General features: G+C 46.0%; 1 protein-coding gene across 1 annotated transcript; it reads left to right on the forward strand.

Annotated features, from left to right (window-relative positions):
• Positions 1 to 12,477: 12,477 nt before the first annotated feature.
• On the forward strand, positions 12,478 to 14,614 carry LOC119273025 (laccase-19-like). The gene is made up of 2 exons (XM_037554343.1): positions 12,478 to 12,598; positions 12,856 to 14,614. The coding sequence occupies exons 1-2, from the start codon at positions 12,494 to 12,496 to the stop codon at positions 14,518 to 14,520; spliced, it is 1,770 nt and encodes a 589-aa protein (XP_037410240.1). The 5' UTR covers positions 12,478 to 12,493; the 3' UTR covers positions 14,521 to 14,614.
• The last annotated feature ends 4,585 nt before the right edge of the window (positions 14,615 to 19,199 follow it).

The following is a 19,199-nucleotide window of genomic DNA, read 5'->3' on the forward strand; positions in this document are numbered from 1 at the left end:
AAAAAAAATATGTTGAGATATGCTTGTGGGAGTGCATCTTGATTCCTGCATGCACATGTAGTCCCAACTTAAGTGAATTTACACCATGATTCATTATATTTTTCTAGGATCTCAATTTTTGGTCACTCTCATTTAGTTAAATTTATCATACTTAAGTTCTTGGCCAAATCTGTTCGAAACATCATTTGTGGTAGATGTTCATTGTTTATTCCGACCATCCTCTCTTAGTTAAAATTACTACTAACATTGTTGGCCAAATCTGTCCAAAATGGATGTGTTGATGGTTTACTCACAAAAGGCCATTTGGTTTTATTATCATTTATATTTTCTACCTGATGGTTTACTGCAACTTTTAATTGAGAAGCCTTTTCTGGTTTGCTTCATAACCTCTCCTGGTTTGTCTAAATAAATAATCCTATGTAGGGGGGCACTAATTCATCTCAAATTGAAACCCAAGCACTTGATGACAACGCCGGTGATGGTGATTTGGGTGGAACTGTTGGCGGTGACAACTCCAATGGGAATATTGGCGACATGGCTATTTTTGCAACTAACCTTCACTCCAACAACCTGGAAAGCGAGACTTAGAGTGATAGTAACCTGGGCAGTGCCTTTGTTGACTTAGAGCAGGGTAACACAACTTTGGAACTAATGGTCGTGTTGGTAATAGAGTAGCATTTTGGAAGTTGCAATAGACACTAGAGGCAGGTTATCTACTTCTGTGAAGTATGTTGTATTTTGTTTGTAATGCACTGAAGCTTGTCCTTGCAACTTGCAAGTTGAACAATTTATCTTTTGTTGTCGAGAACTGTTATGTACTTAGATGTGCAAAACTAAATCTTATCAGTCCAATTTATGGTAGTGGTTGACACAAGAATCATCATGGTATAATTTGTGTTGATAGATGCAGTATACAAATTTAAATGGGTCATTAAGATGCACCATCCATTGCTGGCGGTTTTGGGCCGACGGGACTAATAATTCTGGTTGTGACATGCACAAATTCCTGTCGGGCACGAACTCACAGCGAAATGTAATGAGTATTCCTGTCGGTGACGAACTGACAGCGAAATATTGCGAATTTTCCTATCGGTTCGGACCGACAGGGAAATAACGTATACTCCTGGCCACCCTATACCTGACGAAATCATATTTTCCTGTCGGTCACCGTCAGGAGTGACCGTCAGGGAAATGTTTCCTATCGGTCGGCCGACAGGCAAAAGAAAGTTTCCCTGTCAAGCTATCTCTGTCGGCTTTCCCTGACGGGTGACCGACAGGAAATACTTTCCGTGTCGGGTTTGGCTCTTTTCCTGTCGGTTTCCAACCCACAGAAATATTGCGGTTTCTGATAGTGAGTGAACATCTTTTGATCCCGAGTTAACTCAGTGCGCATCGCACTTTTTCACGCCGTCTTGGAAGTCACGTCACCTAAGCTCTAGCTTAGTTACGTAACCGAGATTAACTTGTCATTCTCTCTCGATTATCAAGTACTAGCACTAAACTAACTTTACTCCCGGGAGGGTCAAGGCGAAAGGTTAGGTGGCCTCTTAGACTTGCCATAATGGGGAGTAACTCAGGCTAGCGGCATGCATATGTTAATAGTTTATGCTACTACTTCTACAGTGGGAAGTAACATACGTGTGATCTCATGCAACACTTTAATTATTAGGTTATAAATTTATCTTATCTTGGTATGTGTGATGTTACTCATACTATAAGTAACTTGTTATGTTACCACATGTCTTTTCTTCTTCATTAATTACTTGTCACATCATCTATTTTATGTATATACATATGATATTATTTTCACTGTGGATAGTCTTATTCCCGGCATAACAAAAAGTACCAATTGACTTGTCATACTCTCTGGATTATCCAGTAGTGCTAAACTAATTAACCCCTCAAAGTGACAGGTTAGGTGGCCTCTTACCGGCGCTACAAAAAATACTATTGCTTGTACACGTGCCAATGATGCTAATTTGCAATCGCCCTTCACATCATGGTCTTTCCATGAAGCATCGCCTCTGGCCAGCCTAGCTAAGCTAATAGCCATGCATTGCATATGCCACCAGGTTGGGAGGTAGGAAAAGTAGCAGAGTGGTCTACTGGGCTTGCGTACCGTGATCCATGATATCAGCATGCATGGCGTTTCATGTCGCTTTGGTTTGATTAGCCTGGTCAAGTCAACGATTGCGAACGGCCGTAGGATTCCGAAGCCTTGTCCCTCGAGTCACTAGTAAAAAACAGGGCTTTGGTCCAGGCGGGGTCAGCCCATTAGTTCCGGTTCAGTCCAGAACCGAGACCAATGGGGGCATTGGTCCCGGTTCGTGAGCACAGGGGGCCGGCCGGGCCACGTGGGCCATTGGTCCCGGTTTATCTGGACCTTTTGGTTCCGGTTGGTGGGATGAACCGAAACCAATGGGCCTCGCTCCTGGCCCACAACCATTGATCCCGGTTCGTGCCTCAAACCGGGACTAAAGATTACACTTTTAGTCCCGGTTTGAGGCACGAACCGGGACTAATGGGGTTGAGACCTTTAGTCCCGGTTCCTGCGTTCGCCGGTCATCGATTCGCCGCGCCGCCACGTCATCGATCCGCGTCGTTCGCCGGTCCCGTGGGGTGGCATTTCTATGCCGACGGCTAGGCCGTCGGCATAGGCCTGGCCCATGGTTTTTGCCACATCATTGATCCCCGCCCTACGCCACGTCATAGATTTCTAATAATATTTTTATATTTTTTGTATTTTCTCTTATTTTTTTTTATTTTTTTCCAATACTAATTTCATTAACTTAAATGTACAGAAAACATATATCAATTGCCCCCCACACGGGCCTTCTTCCGTCATGTCACGGAGAGGTTAGACGGGACGGGCCGGGTACCTGTGGGGGGTAGCAATGCCGCCAGGTGTTGCGGTGGGCCCTCCTACGGTTGTGGAAACGTGGTGGCAGGCGCAGGCACGCGGCTCCGGGGTGTGCCCCCTCCCCCCTCACGGACGTCGATGCCGCCGTGCCCCGGAGGGGGGAAACGGCCACGTCGGGCCGACGCAGAGGGAATCTTGGGGTGGGTTGTGCCGGGACTGTGTTGGGGGGTGTAGCTATGGCTGGGCTATGACAACAAGGTGAAAAGGTCCACCGGTCAAACTACGTCCAGCGAAAGTCAAAGGGATAGACCCGGCGGTCGTCTTTGTCAGGGTTAGACGGGACGGGGTACCTGGGGGGTAGCAATGCCGCCAGGTGTTGCAGTGGCCCTCCTACGGTTATATAAGCATGGTGGCAGGCGTAGGCACGCGGCACGCGGCTTGTATGAGGTCCCGGTGCGACGCTCAGGTGGCATTGCTACCCCCCTAGGGCCCCCGTCCCGCCTAACCCTGTAGTGTTTGACCACGGGATCTACCCCTTTGACTTTGCACGGACGGGCTTTGAGCAGTAGACGTATCCACCCGGTTGTGTAAGGTCAGCCCGTAGGCCCACGGCAACATCTGGCCCGGATGTTGCTCCAAAGTGTTCCTATGGGCTGACCTAACACAACCGGGGGGGAGGTCCACTGGTCAAAGCCCGTCCGTGCAAAGTCAAAGGGCTAGATCCCGTGGTCAAACGCTACAGGGTTAGGCGGGACGGGGGCACTGGGGGGTAGCAATGCCACCGGAGCGTCGCACCGGGCCCTCATACATGCGGGGTGGTGTGGTGGCATGTCCGAAGAGGCGGGACGCGTCTCCGGTGCGTGCCCCCCCCCCTCACGGACGGCGATGACACGGTAGTAGACGTTCTGCGGTAACGATGCGGCTTCAATATTACTAAATACTCGGAGCGCGATAAAATCATGAGTTTTTTTGCACGACGTGGGCACATGTGCTATAGGAACGATGTCAAAAAAATGATGGAAATGTCAAAAAAATAAAAGAAAATAAGTTTCCCATGTGATATGTGGTCTAGTTGTTGGAAAAATTTACAAATATGAATTTCGACTTTATTTGCAAAATTTCTCTCGAATTTAGTAAAATGGGCATAACTTTTGCATACGAACTCGGATTAAAAAGTTTTTTATATGAAAAATCATCTACTCAAAAATTTACATCCGAATTGAACCACGGGAACCTCGTCCAACATCTTTAAAAAAACCCAAAAACCTAACAGAACGAAAGATATGGGGCTTTTAAGATTTAGAGGAGGAAAAATGAAAAAAAATTCAAACTCACCATTTGCTAGGTGCGTCACTAGTAACAGAAAAAAAATTGGTTTAAAAAAATTGGAATTTTTTTTAAAATATGATATGTAATATGACCGGGAAGTTTGAAATATTTTTTCAAAATTTCAGCACACTAATGAACATGAACAAAGTCCTAGACATCAAAAAGGTTTAATAGGATTGATATGATAGATATATCAACAACTACCTGTGAAGTGAGTTGATGCTGGGATTGGATAGAACTGCGAAGTTAAGCGTGCTCGGGCTGGAGTAGTGTGCGGATGGGTGACCTTCCGGGAAGTTTGACCACAGAGTACGATTTGACTTGAGATTAAGCATATTGTGCGCCATTACTAAGCCAGATAGTAATGGCGCAACAGATAGGCATAGTAATGGCGCACTATAGGTGCGCCATTAGAATTAATTACTAATGGCGTGATGCTAGTGGCGCACCTGTAATGCGCCATTAGTAGCTAAAACAGGTGCGCCACTAGCAGGCCTTTTCCTAGTAGTGACTCCTCGAATGGGTCTACTACCGGTCGCTTATGCCATTGAGCAGTCCGAGCGCAAGGCGGCGGAGGAGGCTCGGCTCGCGAAGCTAAAGCGGCAGCAGGACAGGAAGGTTCGGTGGCTAAAAGGGCTCGTCATCCTCTTCGACTCCGATGACGACGACTCGAACGATCCGCCACCAGCCGCCGACGCCTACAGTTGCGCTAGCAACCGGAAGGGCCAAGGGCCGGCGAGGAAGTGGTGAATCTCCGCCATCTCCGTCTCCAGCTTCTAGTTTTTAGTAACTTAGTTTAAATTTGTCTGTCGTTTATGTGAACTTTGGCGATTTTTTGGACATCCTTCGGTAATCTTTTGATGATCGGAATATGCATTGCATGTCCGATTCTATGTTTGTGTGATGATATACGTTCCTTTTATCTATGTTGCATGCTAGTATAGATATAAGGGACATGATATGAGATACACGGATGTGAACGATAGGATTTGAGAGTTGCTTGGTCAGTGCCCGCGGACGCGCCCGGGCGTGTCCACGAGCGTTTTAGGGGCCGGATTTATAAAGTCCGTCTGTAGATGCTCTAAATAGGCCACACCACAGGCTTAGCGAACCATCCTTCCATTGAGCAGCGAGTTAACTAGCTAGCCAACTTCAGATGATACACTTTCTAGTGATACAAATATTAGGATGTATTACTTAAATTATATTGATTATAAATTGCCAATCCAGGGATGTGCACAGACCTGATAAACCGAAAAGGAGGTAGTACTTTCTTCCAGATCGGTTTATAAGTTGGATATGGTCTTCAGGAGATCTATTTTATTTGAAAAACATGTATTGTATTCTATAAAAGTATATCTTTACAATCATTGTCAAATGTAGTTTCTAATCATATAATTTTTATGGTATATTATACCCCTTCCGTCCCATATTTAAGTGTTGCTCAAACAGATGTATCTAGCATGTAGTGAGTGCATGTTTTATTAATCAAATCAATGAGCAAGAACTCATGTACAATTTATAAACCCAACCGAGGGAGTATTTTTGTTTTCCATTGCCACTCGCGTCTGCATATTGAGAGCACATTTTAACCCATGAAAAGTAGTCTTATTTCTTATAACAGGGACAGATAAAACTAAGCAGCTGATAGAGTTTACATGTTGTCTAAAGTGCAAGTGCCAACCCTTCTCCCATGTCAATTTCTTCCAACCACATAGCAACAACTTTGCTTTAACACGTAGGAGTAACATTTTAATGTTCGAAATCACTACTTAATGTTTAATTGTACGACGTGAGGTTTATAGGCGGCCCTATTGTCAAGTTCGGATTATTTAGCATCTTGATGTTTCTACCTCCCATTCACTCTCCAGCATTGGATCAAATAAAAACAAATTTAGCTATAAGTTTTCATGAAATTCAAATGGAGTTCGAAGTGAGGCTTGGCAAGACCTAACCACCACATGAGATTTCCTCCCTTCTCGCAAAACCTAACGGAAGCAACACCCCATCTCCTCTTCCTCCACCTTGTCTTCATTGAAGGACTCCATCGGGCCAAGCCCATGTGGACGGCGGCGGCCCGGGGGTGGGGTGCATGCTCATGGTGGAGGGGCACTCGTGGGTATGAGGCATAGGTGATTTCGGCGTTATTACGCGGGCTAGGGAAGGATCGTTGATGGTTGTACCGGACCATTGGAGCTCGGTGGAAGGCCTATGACAGTGTCAGAGATGGCCAGAGGTATGATCGCGGTCATGTCCCATTCAGATCCGCACAACCAACGGTGGTGGTGCTGAGGCATGTGTTGCACCGTCGGTGGTGATCCTTGTGATGGCATACTATGGTTGGGTGTCGAATGGCCTCCTCCACTGCTTGGATAGCGCCCTCCATCTGGCCGAAGCCATCTGCCTACGGTATTTCTACTCTAGACTTGACTGTGGTGGCACCGACCGGCCACTCAAGATGTGAATGTTCTTCGTGAGGGCATTTTTTTTCCAGATCCGGTGGTTGTTGTCTGCAGCTCATACTGGCAAGGTTGTGGGATGCAGCCGGAAGACTCCTTAGTGAAATTTTTGTGGCTCTCACTCTTCCTAGTTTGCCTTTAGTGGTGAGATGCATCCATGGACGATGGCTTGACGTTGAGGGTATGATCGTGCAACGACGACGATGAGATTTCCAGCATAGCGCGTGTACTTTTGGGATCACGGAAAGTGGTGGTGACAACACAAGATTGACTCTGATTTGGTGGTGCTTCTCGACTACCCAGTCTCGAGCTCCAGGGAGAAAATCCTGGGTTGCTCCCGAGAAAGTTATACCTGGCAATACCGATGGCTTTCTGTCATTACATTGTTGAAGGCATTGCTTAGACTTGTTCGTCACAGTCAAAATCTATAATCTGATCTTTGGTAGTTGGTCCCGGTTATGGCGGCCCTTGAGCATCGTTCTCTTCCTGAAGGTGTTGTTGTTGAATAACTCTTCTCGTTGCCCTGATCGTGGCAAGAGATGGTTGGTGCGGATAGTAGTTGATATAGTTTACCGATAACTGTTGTGATCAGGGGGTTTCCTCGCTTAGTCATAATTTTGTTCTTGTAAGACTTTACTCTTTGCTTACGTGTTTTATTTGGTGTTTATTGGTGTTGGTTGTGTGTTATGTGAAGTCCACAGAGGCTGGATATGTGCTTATTGTATTTGTATCCCTTGCTTTTGAGTGAAGAAAATCCAAAGTTTGTTGGAAAAGCTTGGTATTTTCATCTCATAACGATGTCCCAGATGTAATTAATGAATGGTGTATTGCATTTAAATGGACTAAATAATTTGGGTCAATTTGTCAGATAGATGCCGGGTGCCCCGGGCCTTGCATACGAATCATGTAATTATCTGAAATCTCCAGGTACAGACAATGATCGCGAAAAATAGTGTGGCTTCTTAGCCATCTTTTTAACCCATTGGATTTAGGCCACGGCGGTCAACATGGCAATTGGGACTTGCAACCCGCTAACTCGTCGGATAAAGACCCTATTAGAGTAAGATGGCGAGGGTTTGGAAAAAAAATAAATACCTATTAGAATAAGGATTTAGGATAAATAAGTAATCAGCTGAAGCGAAGTCTATCAGAAATTCTTGTTGGTCCCGTTGAATTTTTAACTAATGACTTTTACTTCCTACCATTCAGTTACAACCATCACATTGACCTTTTTCTTTTCCTTTTGAGAAACCATTTTTGACGTATTCGCCCCTATTTTGTGAGCATGTCAATGATCCAGTTGTATCGTCGAGTCGATCGAGAAATCCAGGAGTGCTTTCAACATGTTTCTTTTCTTTTGCACATACCTTATCTTCAAACGATGTTGCCCTTTACAATGCACTAGATCATTGATGGCGCGCGTTGCCGCACCCGTCTATTTTCAACTACAATGGTAGGAAATTTCACTAATATATGATGGCATTGAATATTGATGTTAAATACGAAATAAGTTGCTTAAACTTGCACAAAATTCAACTTTTCAAGAATTGAAATGCCGATTTATCTAAGAATTCTTGTAGAGTATTATCACTCTGTAATTCCTTGGAGTCCATAAAATTATAAGGGTGTACCTCAAAAGCAGAGCTTTGGTGCATCATATCCTGCTTCGTTGACTGAACATAGCTATAGAAGAAGTCAAGTGTCTATATGCATATTTGATTCCAGCCAGCTGTAAACGGGATGCGGTTACATCACAATATAATACATAACATGAGTCATCTGGAACTTGAAATGAGATGCCTTCCCTCTGCTCGCCTTCAAGTAGCAAAAGATTAAACTGCAAATAGGAACGGGAAAACATCCATAGGATATCTTGTTGTATTGAAATGAAATGAAAATAAGAACCTTGGTATATCAGCATCATGCACCTGCAATATCACAACTAAAAATTAACACACACATACACATGGATGGCCATCTTCTCTGTCCAAGGTGAAGGTTTTCTTAGCAGAACAACAACACATGTTTTACCTTCATTTTGATAGCATTAACAGTAGCAAATTTAATAAAGTACTCGTATAAGGCACTCAGAAGAATCTCAAGTACTAGATGTATTATGAGCAAGGCTAAAATAATGAACAATTGTAGAACACAAACTGAATAAGGGATCGATGCATTATCACAACTAAAACTTAGCACACACATACACATGGATGGCCATCATCTCTGGCTAAGGTGAAGGTTTTCTAAGCAGAACAACAACAAATGTTTCATCTTCATTTTGATGGCATCAACAGTAGAAAGTTTAATAAAGTACTCGTATAAGGCACTTAGAAGAATCTCAAGTAGATGTATTATGAGCAAGGCTAAAATAATGAATCATTGTAGAACACATATTGAATAAGGGATCAATGCACTATTTATTTTTCAAATTCAGTCTTATGCATACATTAGAAATTAAAAATTGGTATCAACAACTAAAAGGATAATTTATAACTTTTGCAGCACTTAGAACACCTTAATAATGAAAATATAGGAGGTAAATTTTAAGTTGAAAGCGAGATCACAACCCAAAATAGGTGATGGTGTAATCAACATATTAGAAAATGTGGAAAATCGTTAGCATGTCAGTTTTACCACATAATATGATTCTTTTGTCCACCAATTAACCATTGCTAGCGGCATTTTTTCATTTAATCAATAAAACAGTTAAGAATATGTATCATCTGACAAACACTACAGTATATACAGATGCATGTTAATGGTAATAACGACCAGTAACCTCCTCACATCGCTTTGCAACCCTCCGGAGAGCAAATTATCAAATATTTGCAATGCAACATGTAAATGTACGTTGCAGATACAAACAAAGATTGAACCTATAGAAGGCCGATGTGAAGTCCTCGCCGGTTCCACCAATAGAGGGAACAGGCACGCCATGGCTGGGAAAGTCCTGTAAAAGAGAGGATCAACCTAAGGTCAGGCACGCCATGGCGTTTATGCCTGTTCCAGCTCCACTCGTCTTCCCATCCTCCGGTCCTCGTCCTCTCACCATCAGTGGTTTGGTGAAGCCTGTTCCAGCTCGAACCTACTTCCTCGGTTCCTAAATATAAATTTTTGGAGACATTTCACTATGAACCACATACGGAGTAAAATGAATGAACTACACTCTAAAATGCATCTATATACATTCGTATGTGGTTCATAGTAAAATTTCTACAAAGACTTATATTTAGGAACAGAGGGAGTAGTAGTCAAGTGACTACATAGTAAATCGATAGCCAAATACCCGAGGTATATGTACTACCCACTATTAAACAAACAATCTCTAAAAATTTCAGATAAAAACAATAACTGAAAATTGACTACTCAGTCCCACCCGTAATTTGCTTTGGGCGACAATTGATTGGCCATATATAGTACGTAAAACCGAGGAAAGGAAGACCTGATTAACTTCCCTGATGACCTGATCGTATTGCATCAGGCGATCACCAAATCCCTTGACAGTTACTACCTCTGCCTTTCCATGCATCTTTCCGCTGGTGAAGCCTCTCCATGACGGTGGTCCGCAGAGAGCCGCCACAACCTCCATCCGTCCTTCGTCCGCGATCTTAGCCACGAGGCGCGGCCACCTCCGGCTAGCCGTGGGCACCGATCTCCATTATCGCCCACCGGCTGAATGGACCGGCCCCCAAGTGCAGGATCCTCTCCATCGACTCTGGCCCGCATCCCGCGCTGGATACCCTCGATCGACTCTGGCACCTACGTGGATGAATATGCGCAGCAGAAGATCGCCGACAGCAGGGCGCAACGCGGAGGAAGGACGGCGGCGCATCGAGGAGGGAGTAACGCCGCCGCATCGCGAGGAGGAAGGACGGCGACGAGGAGGAACTGTTCGTTCGGGGGCCTGGGCAACCTGGGCTGTTAGCGTGGGAGTGGGAACAAGTGGGCCGGCCCAATTACGGACAGAAAGAGGAGGTCGCTCCGCGGAGCAGCGGCCCGCGAGACGACGCGAGACGCGCGCAGGCGAGGAATGACGCCCGGATTTGATCTGGATCATAGGTTCGAGGATCCGACGGCCGCGAGACAGTCAAATCGCTGTGGAGGCTTGTAGCTAGCCTAGTTATACTGTTTCTCAATGACCCGGCGGTCATGTCGATTGGTATGTTTTTTTTGGTTTACTTATGGATCGGAGAGACTAATTAATATTGTACCAGGTTAAAGTTCAAAATTAACCGGCAAGCATGACCGCCGGGTCATGCATTACAAAGGGCAACATCATATTCAAATCAGTAAAATACTACGCCTTGCGTGCAGCGTCAAACTTCCTCCGCCGTGGAGCATCTGTTACCCAATGAAACATCGTAAGTCAGACTCTGACTGATGCTGGGTTGCTAGAGGTTGGTCAACAGAGTCTTTGCTACTACTACTGTGGTTTGAAGAAATCAATTTATTTTGGTTTACTCATAAGGAGCGATACCTTTTACGGTACATCAGCTAAGTTTGGGCCTTATTTTTGTGGTTTAATGACCCAGATGAGTCGTTAGGGGTATTTTAGGTAGCTCTCAATTAATCAATCCCACGTCATGAGCGTTCAGTTTGGCCATCCCGTCGCCATCAGCAGCTATCCTGCACGCGGGTAGCGTTTGCAGCCGGCGGCTGGCCATGGCCAGCCTGCCGCAGGCCTGCCTTGCGCGGTTCGCCGCATGTAGTCCACCTTGTGCCGGCCCCACGCGTCCTATACTAGCCGGCCATTGGTAGCTCCCTCCGCACTTTCTTGCCCAAGCAATCTCCATTGGCAACAGACGGCGCACTGCCGGATAGCGCTTGAGTATAATGTACCTAAAAAAACACTATTAATTCGCACTTTGCGTAACCTAAGTCTTGCGGCTAACAGCTACGGGCCTGCCGTGCCGGTGCCCGTTCGTGGACGGATAACTAGGTTACCTACAAATAGTGCTCCCCTCCGCTCTAAAAGATATTCCTATAAATTTGTCCCAAGTCAAATGACGCAACTTCGGTCAGAGTTAGATCACTAATATAGTGATCTAAACGATCTTCTATTTGTTTAGAGAGGAAGTATAATATTAGGTTATATCATTAAATACAGAAATAACTCAGAAATCAAACATTTTCATACAATATGTATTTGGTATTGTAGTTATTGGAAGGTTTTCCTACAAGTTTGATCAAACTTTGCACTGTTTGACTTGAGGTAAAAGTTATAGCATCTTTTTGAAGATGGCGAGAGTACGTGATTTGATGTCATGAACGTCTTTTGATCCCGCGTTAACTCGGTACCCACCGCACTTTCTCACGCCGCTTGGAAGTCTCGTGGCCTAAGCTCTAGCTTAGTTACATAGCCGCTTTTGACTTGTCATTATCTGAATTGGATTATCAAGTAATTAACCTCTCAAGGAGAAAGGTTAGGTGGTCATTTACCAGCGCAACAACTAAAGGTATTCTACGTGCCAATGATGCTAATCTGTAATCTCCCTCTCCCTTCACATCACGGTCTTTCCATGAAGCATCGCCTCTAGCCGGCCTAGCAAGCTAATAGCCATGCAATGCAAGCTGCACGCATGTGCCACTAGGTGGCGACGTACGAATTCTACTGTGCTTGCGTACGTGGTCCATGATATCAACATGGCGGCTCATGTCGCTTGGTTTGATTAGCCTGCTCAAGTCAACGATTGCAAACGCCCGTAGGATTCCGACGCCTAGTCCCTCGGGTGTATATATAGGCCACGGTACAGGCCTAGCATACCACCCTTCCATTGAGCAGCGAGTTAAGTACCGATCGAGAGTGGCATATATAGCACTTAGTTTGCAGAGGAACACAAGCATGGAGAAGCTCTCCATTGCGGCGACCATGTTCTGCGCCTTGGTCCTTGCGGCTCTGGCGGCGGCGGCCGGCGGTGAGGCCGCCGTCGTGGAACACACCTTTGTCGTGAGTACAATATCGATCTATGTATCTAGTTCATTAATGCATCTTCTTGATCACTTCTCGGTAGGTTTACTTCCGAAGGTCGTGACGAAAGTAAACTTGCTTTGCGCATAAATCTTAGGCTGGATGTGCATCATGAAAACAAACAAACAAAACTAGTTTCAGTTTGTGTGTGGTTTTTTATGAACTGTCACCATCTTTAACCTCTTAATTAGTTGACTGTTGACCAATCAGTTACGTATTTGCTTAATGATGTTCAGGTGCACGAGATGAACCAGACGCACCTGTGCAACACCACCAAGATTTACGTGGTGAATGGGCAGCTGCCGGGCCCCACCATCGACATCACCGACGGCGACACGGTTGTTGTCCATGTCATCAACCGTCTCCCTCACGGGCTCACCATCCACTGGCACGGTGTCCGGCAGATGAGGAGTTGCTGGTCCGACGGCGCCGGCTTCGTCACCGAATGCCCCATCCCTCCTGGCGGCGACCATGTGTACCACTTCAACGTCACTGGCCAGGTCGGCACGCTATGGTGGCACGCCCACGTCACCTGCCTCCGCGCCACCGTCGCCGGCGCCTTCATCATCCGTCCCAAGGGAGGGATGTACCCGTTCCCGACGCCCGCCAAGGACGTGCCCATCATCATCGGCGAGTGGTGGCAGCTCGACCTCGTCGAGCTAGACAGGAGGATGCATGATGGTAACTTCGACGACAATCCGCTGTCGGCGACCATCAACGGCAAGCTGGGCGACCTCAGCAATTGCTCTGGCAAGCCGGAGGAGAGCTTCGTCCTCGACGTGGTGCGCGGGAAGACATACCTGTTGCGGATCGTGAACACGGCGCTCTTCTCCGAGTACTACTTCAAGGTTGCTGGGCACACGTTCACCGTGGTGGGTGCCGACGGATACTACCTGACGCCGTACAAGACGGACATGGTGACAGTTGCTCCAGGGGAGGCCATCGACGTGCTCATGGCCGCTGACGCCCTGCCCGCGCACTACCATATGGTGGCGCTCGCAAACCAGCCGCCGGAGCCTGACCCGCAGATCCCGGGGTTCGTTTCCCGCGGCCTCATCCGCTACGCCGGATCCTCCCACAACAACAACGGGCTGCAGGTGCCGACGCCGCTCATGCCCAGCCAGCACAACACCATGCCGTCCTACTACTTCCACAGCAACCTCACCGGCCTCGCCCACCCGGACCGCCACCGCGTTCCCATGCACGTCGACGAGCGGCTCTTCTTCACGCTCGGCCTCGGCTCCATCTGTCGCGGCACCAACAAGACATGCCAGCGTCGCCGGAGTCCTGAGACCATCGTAGTGGCCACCATGAACAACGTGTCCTTCCGCCACCCGACGAACACATCACTCCTTGAGAGGTACTACGACAAACGGACAAGTGGAGTGTACACGGAGGACCTCCCCGACCATCCGCCGCACCCGTACAACTACACCGACCGCTCCCTCATCCCGCCGGGGCCGCTGGAGGAGGCGCTGGAGCCGACGTCCAAGGCGACCAAGCTACGGAGGTTCCGGTACAACACCTCGGTGGAGATCATCTTCCAGAGCACGGCGCTGCTGCAGAGCGACTCCAACCCCATGCACCTCCATGGCTACGACTTCTTCGTCCTCGCCACGGGGCTCGGCAACTACAATCCCATGACGGACCCCAAGAAATTCAACTACCACAACCCACAGCTGAGGAACACGGTGCATGTGCCCAGGACCGGCTGGGCTGTTGTGCGCTTCGTCACCGACAACCCCGGGATGTGGTACCTCCATTGCCACTTTGAGTTCCACATCATCATGGGTATGGCGACGGCGTTCATCGTGGAGAACGGGCCAACGCCAGAGACCAGCCTGCCCCCGCCGCCGCCGGAATTCAAGAGGTGTGGCGCCAATGGCCTCACTCAGCCATAGAGCTAATTAATCTGGGTAAGGACGTGTGTGCAGAAGTTGGGCCCTGAATTTATATAATTATTATTAGTGCAAAATAAAAACACTGAAGATGCAGGCAAGGATTTGCATGGATCCTTCATTGTATTGCCGGATGATTCTTATTGTAAAACTTGATATTATTTTTTAATTTATTTCTCCATTGTAATGTGTGAACTGTAAGTTGGTCCAGTAGCTAGGGTTCAGTTTTAAAGAGAGGTATACGAACTGGCTGATATCATAAACAAAATCCTGTATTTAGATGATCCCTTTTTATTCGCATCAGATTAATGGTTGGAAACCACATCAGAGTGTTGGTAGTAAGTGCGTCAAACCTCCCTAGATCGTTTGATCTAAATCCAATTGTCCCAAATCATACTGCAAACCAAAAGGATAACCCAAATACGGCTGATGTATATATCTTTTGAATATATCACAAATTTTGACAAGTAAAATGAGAATCTTGATGCATTTTGACTCTTTTGGTTGGATCACAAAATTTGGTGGGGGTGTGGAGCAAGCAGCCCCCGCACCCGCACTTTGTGGGCCGCTGATCTGCCCATGTTTCGCAAACATGGTCATGTATAGAGGGTACTTTCATCGCAACGATGCTAGACTTATGGACAACTTTCTACGAAATTGAAGCTACAGACCGATGGGGCAATGCATGATTGGAAATTAAGAAGAGGGAGGAGGCCCAAGTGAAAATTAGGGGGGAGGAAATTGGTGGAGATGGAGTCCGTAGGGTGTTTCCGTAGATTGTTTTCGTAAGTGTATCATTTGTGCTTTCCATCGCATAGCCCTCGCCAAAACTCTGTAATGGGTTCATAAATAGGAAAAGTGATATACCTCTACAAGTGGGGTTGCATTGGTCGGTACACATATTTTTATAAGGACCCAATAAGTGGCACATGTGTGGCATGGATACATGGCAACTGCGAACGTTTTTTATGGCAAGTTTAGTGACATGAGGATGTCAACTTTTGTTGTCAAGCATGGCAACTTACTTTCGGATGGTAAGTTTCAGTTTTTTATGGGTTTGTTTTTTTCTTTTTGGATGACAATTTTAGTTGTAAAAAACGTTAGGACCAGATTGCTTCGTACCACGTGTATGGTACTTATCATTTGGGTTTTGTAAACAGTGGATGTGAATTTTATGTGTTGAAATAGTTTTGTTTGAAACTGAGGCAAATGATTTGCCTCATTCATTAAATAAGAAGGAGCTGGACAAAAGTTACATGAACCCAACGCCAGGGAACGAGCAAAAATACAATAATACTATTCTCCCAGCAAATTCACTGAAAATGTTTCGTGCTCGCAATGGCCCAAAGCCTTGCCTCTTTCTCGATGGCTTGTAGGAGAATAAACGGAGGGGTGGCATTGCTCCGGGACACTCATGTGTTCCTCTCATCCAAAACCATCTTACTAACAAGCATGATGAGAGTAGGCATTGCCCTTTATGGATCCTTTCGGCACAAGTCATCTCAACCGACCAATCTTTGATGGTTGGAGAGGTTGCCCACACGGAAGTATCAAAAGTCGATAAGATTGAGTCAATCTTTGTCCAAAGCCCAGAGCCTCAAAGAATATTGACACTTGACGAGTAGGTGCTCAATAGATTCATGCCCCTTTTGTAGAGCGGGCAAGGTTCGCAGTTTGTCCATCCTCTCTTGGCCAACCGTGAAGGAAATATGCCCTAGAGGCAATAATGAAGTTATTATTTATTTTCTTATATCATGATAAATGTTTATTATTCATGCTAGAATTGTATTAACCGGAAACATAATACATGTGTGAATACATAGACAAACTTAGTGTCACTAGTATGCCTCTACTTGACTAGCTCATTAATCAAAGATGATTATGTTTCCTAACCATGAACAAAGTGTTGTTATTTGATTAACGAGGTCACATCATTAGTTGAATGATCTGATTGACATGACCCATTCCATTAGCTTAGCACCCGATCGTTTAGTATGTTGTTATTGCTTTCTTCATGACTTATACATGTTCCTATGACTATGAGATTATGCAACTCCCGTTTGCCGGAGGAACACTTTGTGTGCTACCAAACGTCACAACGTAACTGGGTGATTATAAAAGAGCTCTACAGGTGTCTCCAATGGTAGATGTTGGGTTGGCGTATTTCGAGAATAGGATTTGTCACTCCGATTGTCGAAGAGGTATCTCTGGGCCCTCTCGGTAATGCACATCACATAAGCCTTGCAAGCATTGCAACTAATGAGTTAGTTACGGGATGATGTATTACGGAACGAGTAAAGAGACTTGCCGGTAACGAGATTGAACTAGGTATTGGATACCGACGATCGAATCTCGGGCAAGTAACATACCGATGACAAAGGGAACAACGTATGTTGTTATGCGGTCTGACCGATAAAGATCTTCGTTGAATATGTAGGAGCCAATGTGGGCATCCAGGTCCCGCTATTTATTATTGACCGAAGATGTGTCTCAGTCATGTCTACATTATTCTCGAACCGTAGGGTCCGCACGCTTAACGTTACGATGACAGTTATTATGAGTTTATGCATTTTGATGTACCGAAGTTAGTTCGGAGTCCCGGATGTGATCACGGACATGACGAGGAGTCTCGAAATGGTCGAGATATAAAGATTGATATATTGGAAGCCTATATTTGGACATCGGAAGTGTTCCGGGTGAAATCAGGATTTTACCGGAGTACCGGGAGGTTACCGGAACCCCCCGGGAGCCATATGGGCCTTAATGGGCTTTAGTGGAAAGGAGAAAGGGGCAGCCCAAGATGGCCGCGCGCCTCCCCCCTCCCCTAGTCCTATTAGGACTAGGAGAGGTGGCCGGCCCCCCTCTCTCTCTTTCCCCCTCGGGGAATCCTAGTCTAACTAGGATTGGGGGGGGGGGGGAGTCCTACTCCCGGCAGGAGTAGGACTCCTCCTGCGCCCTCCTCCTGGCCGGCGGCCCCCTCCCCCTTGGCTCCTTTATATACGGAGGCAGGGGGCACCTCTAGACACACAAGTTGATCCACGTGATCGTTCCTTAGCCGTGTGCAATGCCCCCTGCCACCATATTCCACCTCGGTCATATCGTTGTAGTGCTTAGGCGAAGCCCTGCGTCGGTAGAACATCAAGATCGTCACCACGCCGTCGTGCTGTCGGAACTCCTCCCCGACACTTTGCTGGATCGGAGCCCGGGGATCGTCATCGAGCTGTACGTGTGCTAAGAACTCGGAGGTGCCGGAGTAACGGTGCTTGGATCGGTCGGATCGAGAAGACGTACGACTACTTCCTCTACATTGTGTCAACGCTTCCGCAGTCGGTCTGCGTGGGTACGTAGACAACACTCTCTCCTCTCGTTGCTATGCATCACCATGATCTTGCGTGTGCGTAGGAAATCTTTTGAAATTACTACGAAACCCAACAAACCGGACAGAGCTCCAAATCCTATTTTGGATGGAAAGCCATGAAAAAGATTCACCGGCGGTGACGCCCAAGCTTTCCATACGGTCTTTGCTACTTGTGAAAAGCGTTGGGATTTCTTCGAAGAGGAAGGGTGAAGTAGTACAGTAGCAGAAAGTATTTCCCTCAATAAAGAACCAAGGTTTATCGAATCAATAGGAGATTCACACAAACGACCTTTAGTAGTACCTACACACACAAGAGCAAATAATTGCACCCAACACGGGCAAGAGGATTGTCAATCCCCTTGTACTTGTTAATTGCAAAGATCAAATTTGAGAGTAGGAGATGTATAAATTGCAAAGTAAAATAAAAGTAAATAAATTGCAGCAAGGTATTTAAGGTTTTAGTAATGTAATTTGAATGGACCCGGGGGCCATAGCTTTCACTAGAGGCATCTCTCCCATAAGCATAACGATACGGTGGATGAACAAATTGGGCAATTGATAGAATAGTGCATAGTTATGATGTTATCTATGGCATCAGTACATAGAAATTATGTCCGTGACAAGTAGATCAGCATCCATCTGCATATTAAGTTCATGACAAACAGAGTGCTTCTATGCTTGCCTCTCTACATATTAAGTTCATGACAAATAGTAATGTGTTAAGCATGAGATGACATAATGTAGACAAAATAAGACCAATCAATATGATTGAACCCGTCGTTTTGCCCTTAGTAGCAACAATACAAATACGTGCCTCGCTACTCCTCCTGTCACAGAGTGAGAACACCGCAGGATTGAACCTACTACTATGCACCACTTCCGCTGAAAATCTAATCATCAACTTGGTTAAAGAAAAGACATAGATCGGAAAGCATTATAGCTATAACAATCACAAATAATAAAGTTCAGAAATAATTCAATTACTTTCAATGAATAATCTGATCATAAATCCTTTATTTATCGGATCTCAACAAACACACAACACAAAAGGATTACATCGAATAGAACTCCGAAGAGAATATTGTATTAAAGATCATAGAGAGAGATAGAGAGAGAGAGAGAACATGAACTACTCACACATCATCGGAGAGGCAGTATGGTTGACGTAGGCCCTCCGTAATCGATTCCCCCTCTGAAGATACTGACGGAGGGCCTCCAAATGACATCGCGGAAGAACAGAGGCTTGCAACAGTGAAATAATTGTTTCGGGTCTCGTTCTGGTGGTTTCTTGATTTTAGGGAATTTATGGGCCTGAAATTAGGTT

The sequence above is a fragment of the Triticum dicoccoides genome, chromosome 3A (genome assembly GCF_002162155.2).
Source record: "Triticum dicoccoides isolate Atlit2015 ecotype Zavitan chromosome 3A, WEW_v2.0, whole genome shotgun sequence".
Lineage (NCBI taxonomy): Eukaryota > Viridiplantae > Streptophyta > Magnoliopsida > Poales > Poaceae > Triticum > Triticum dicoccoides.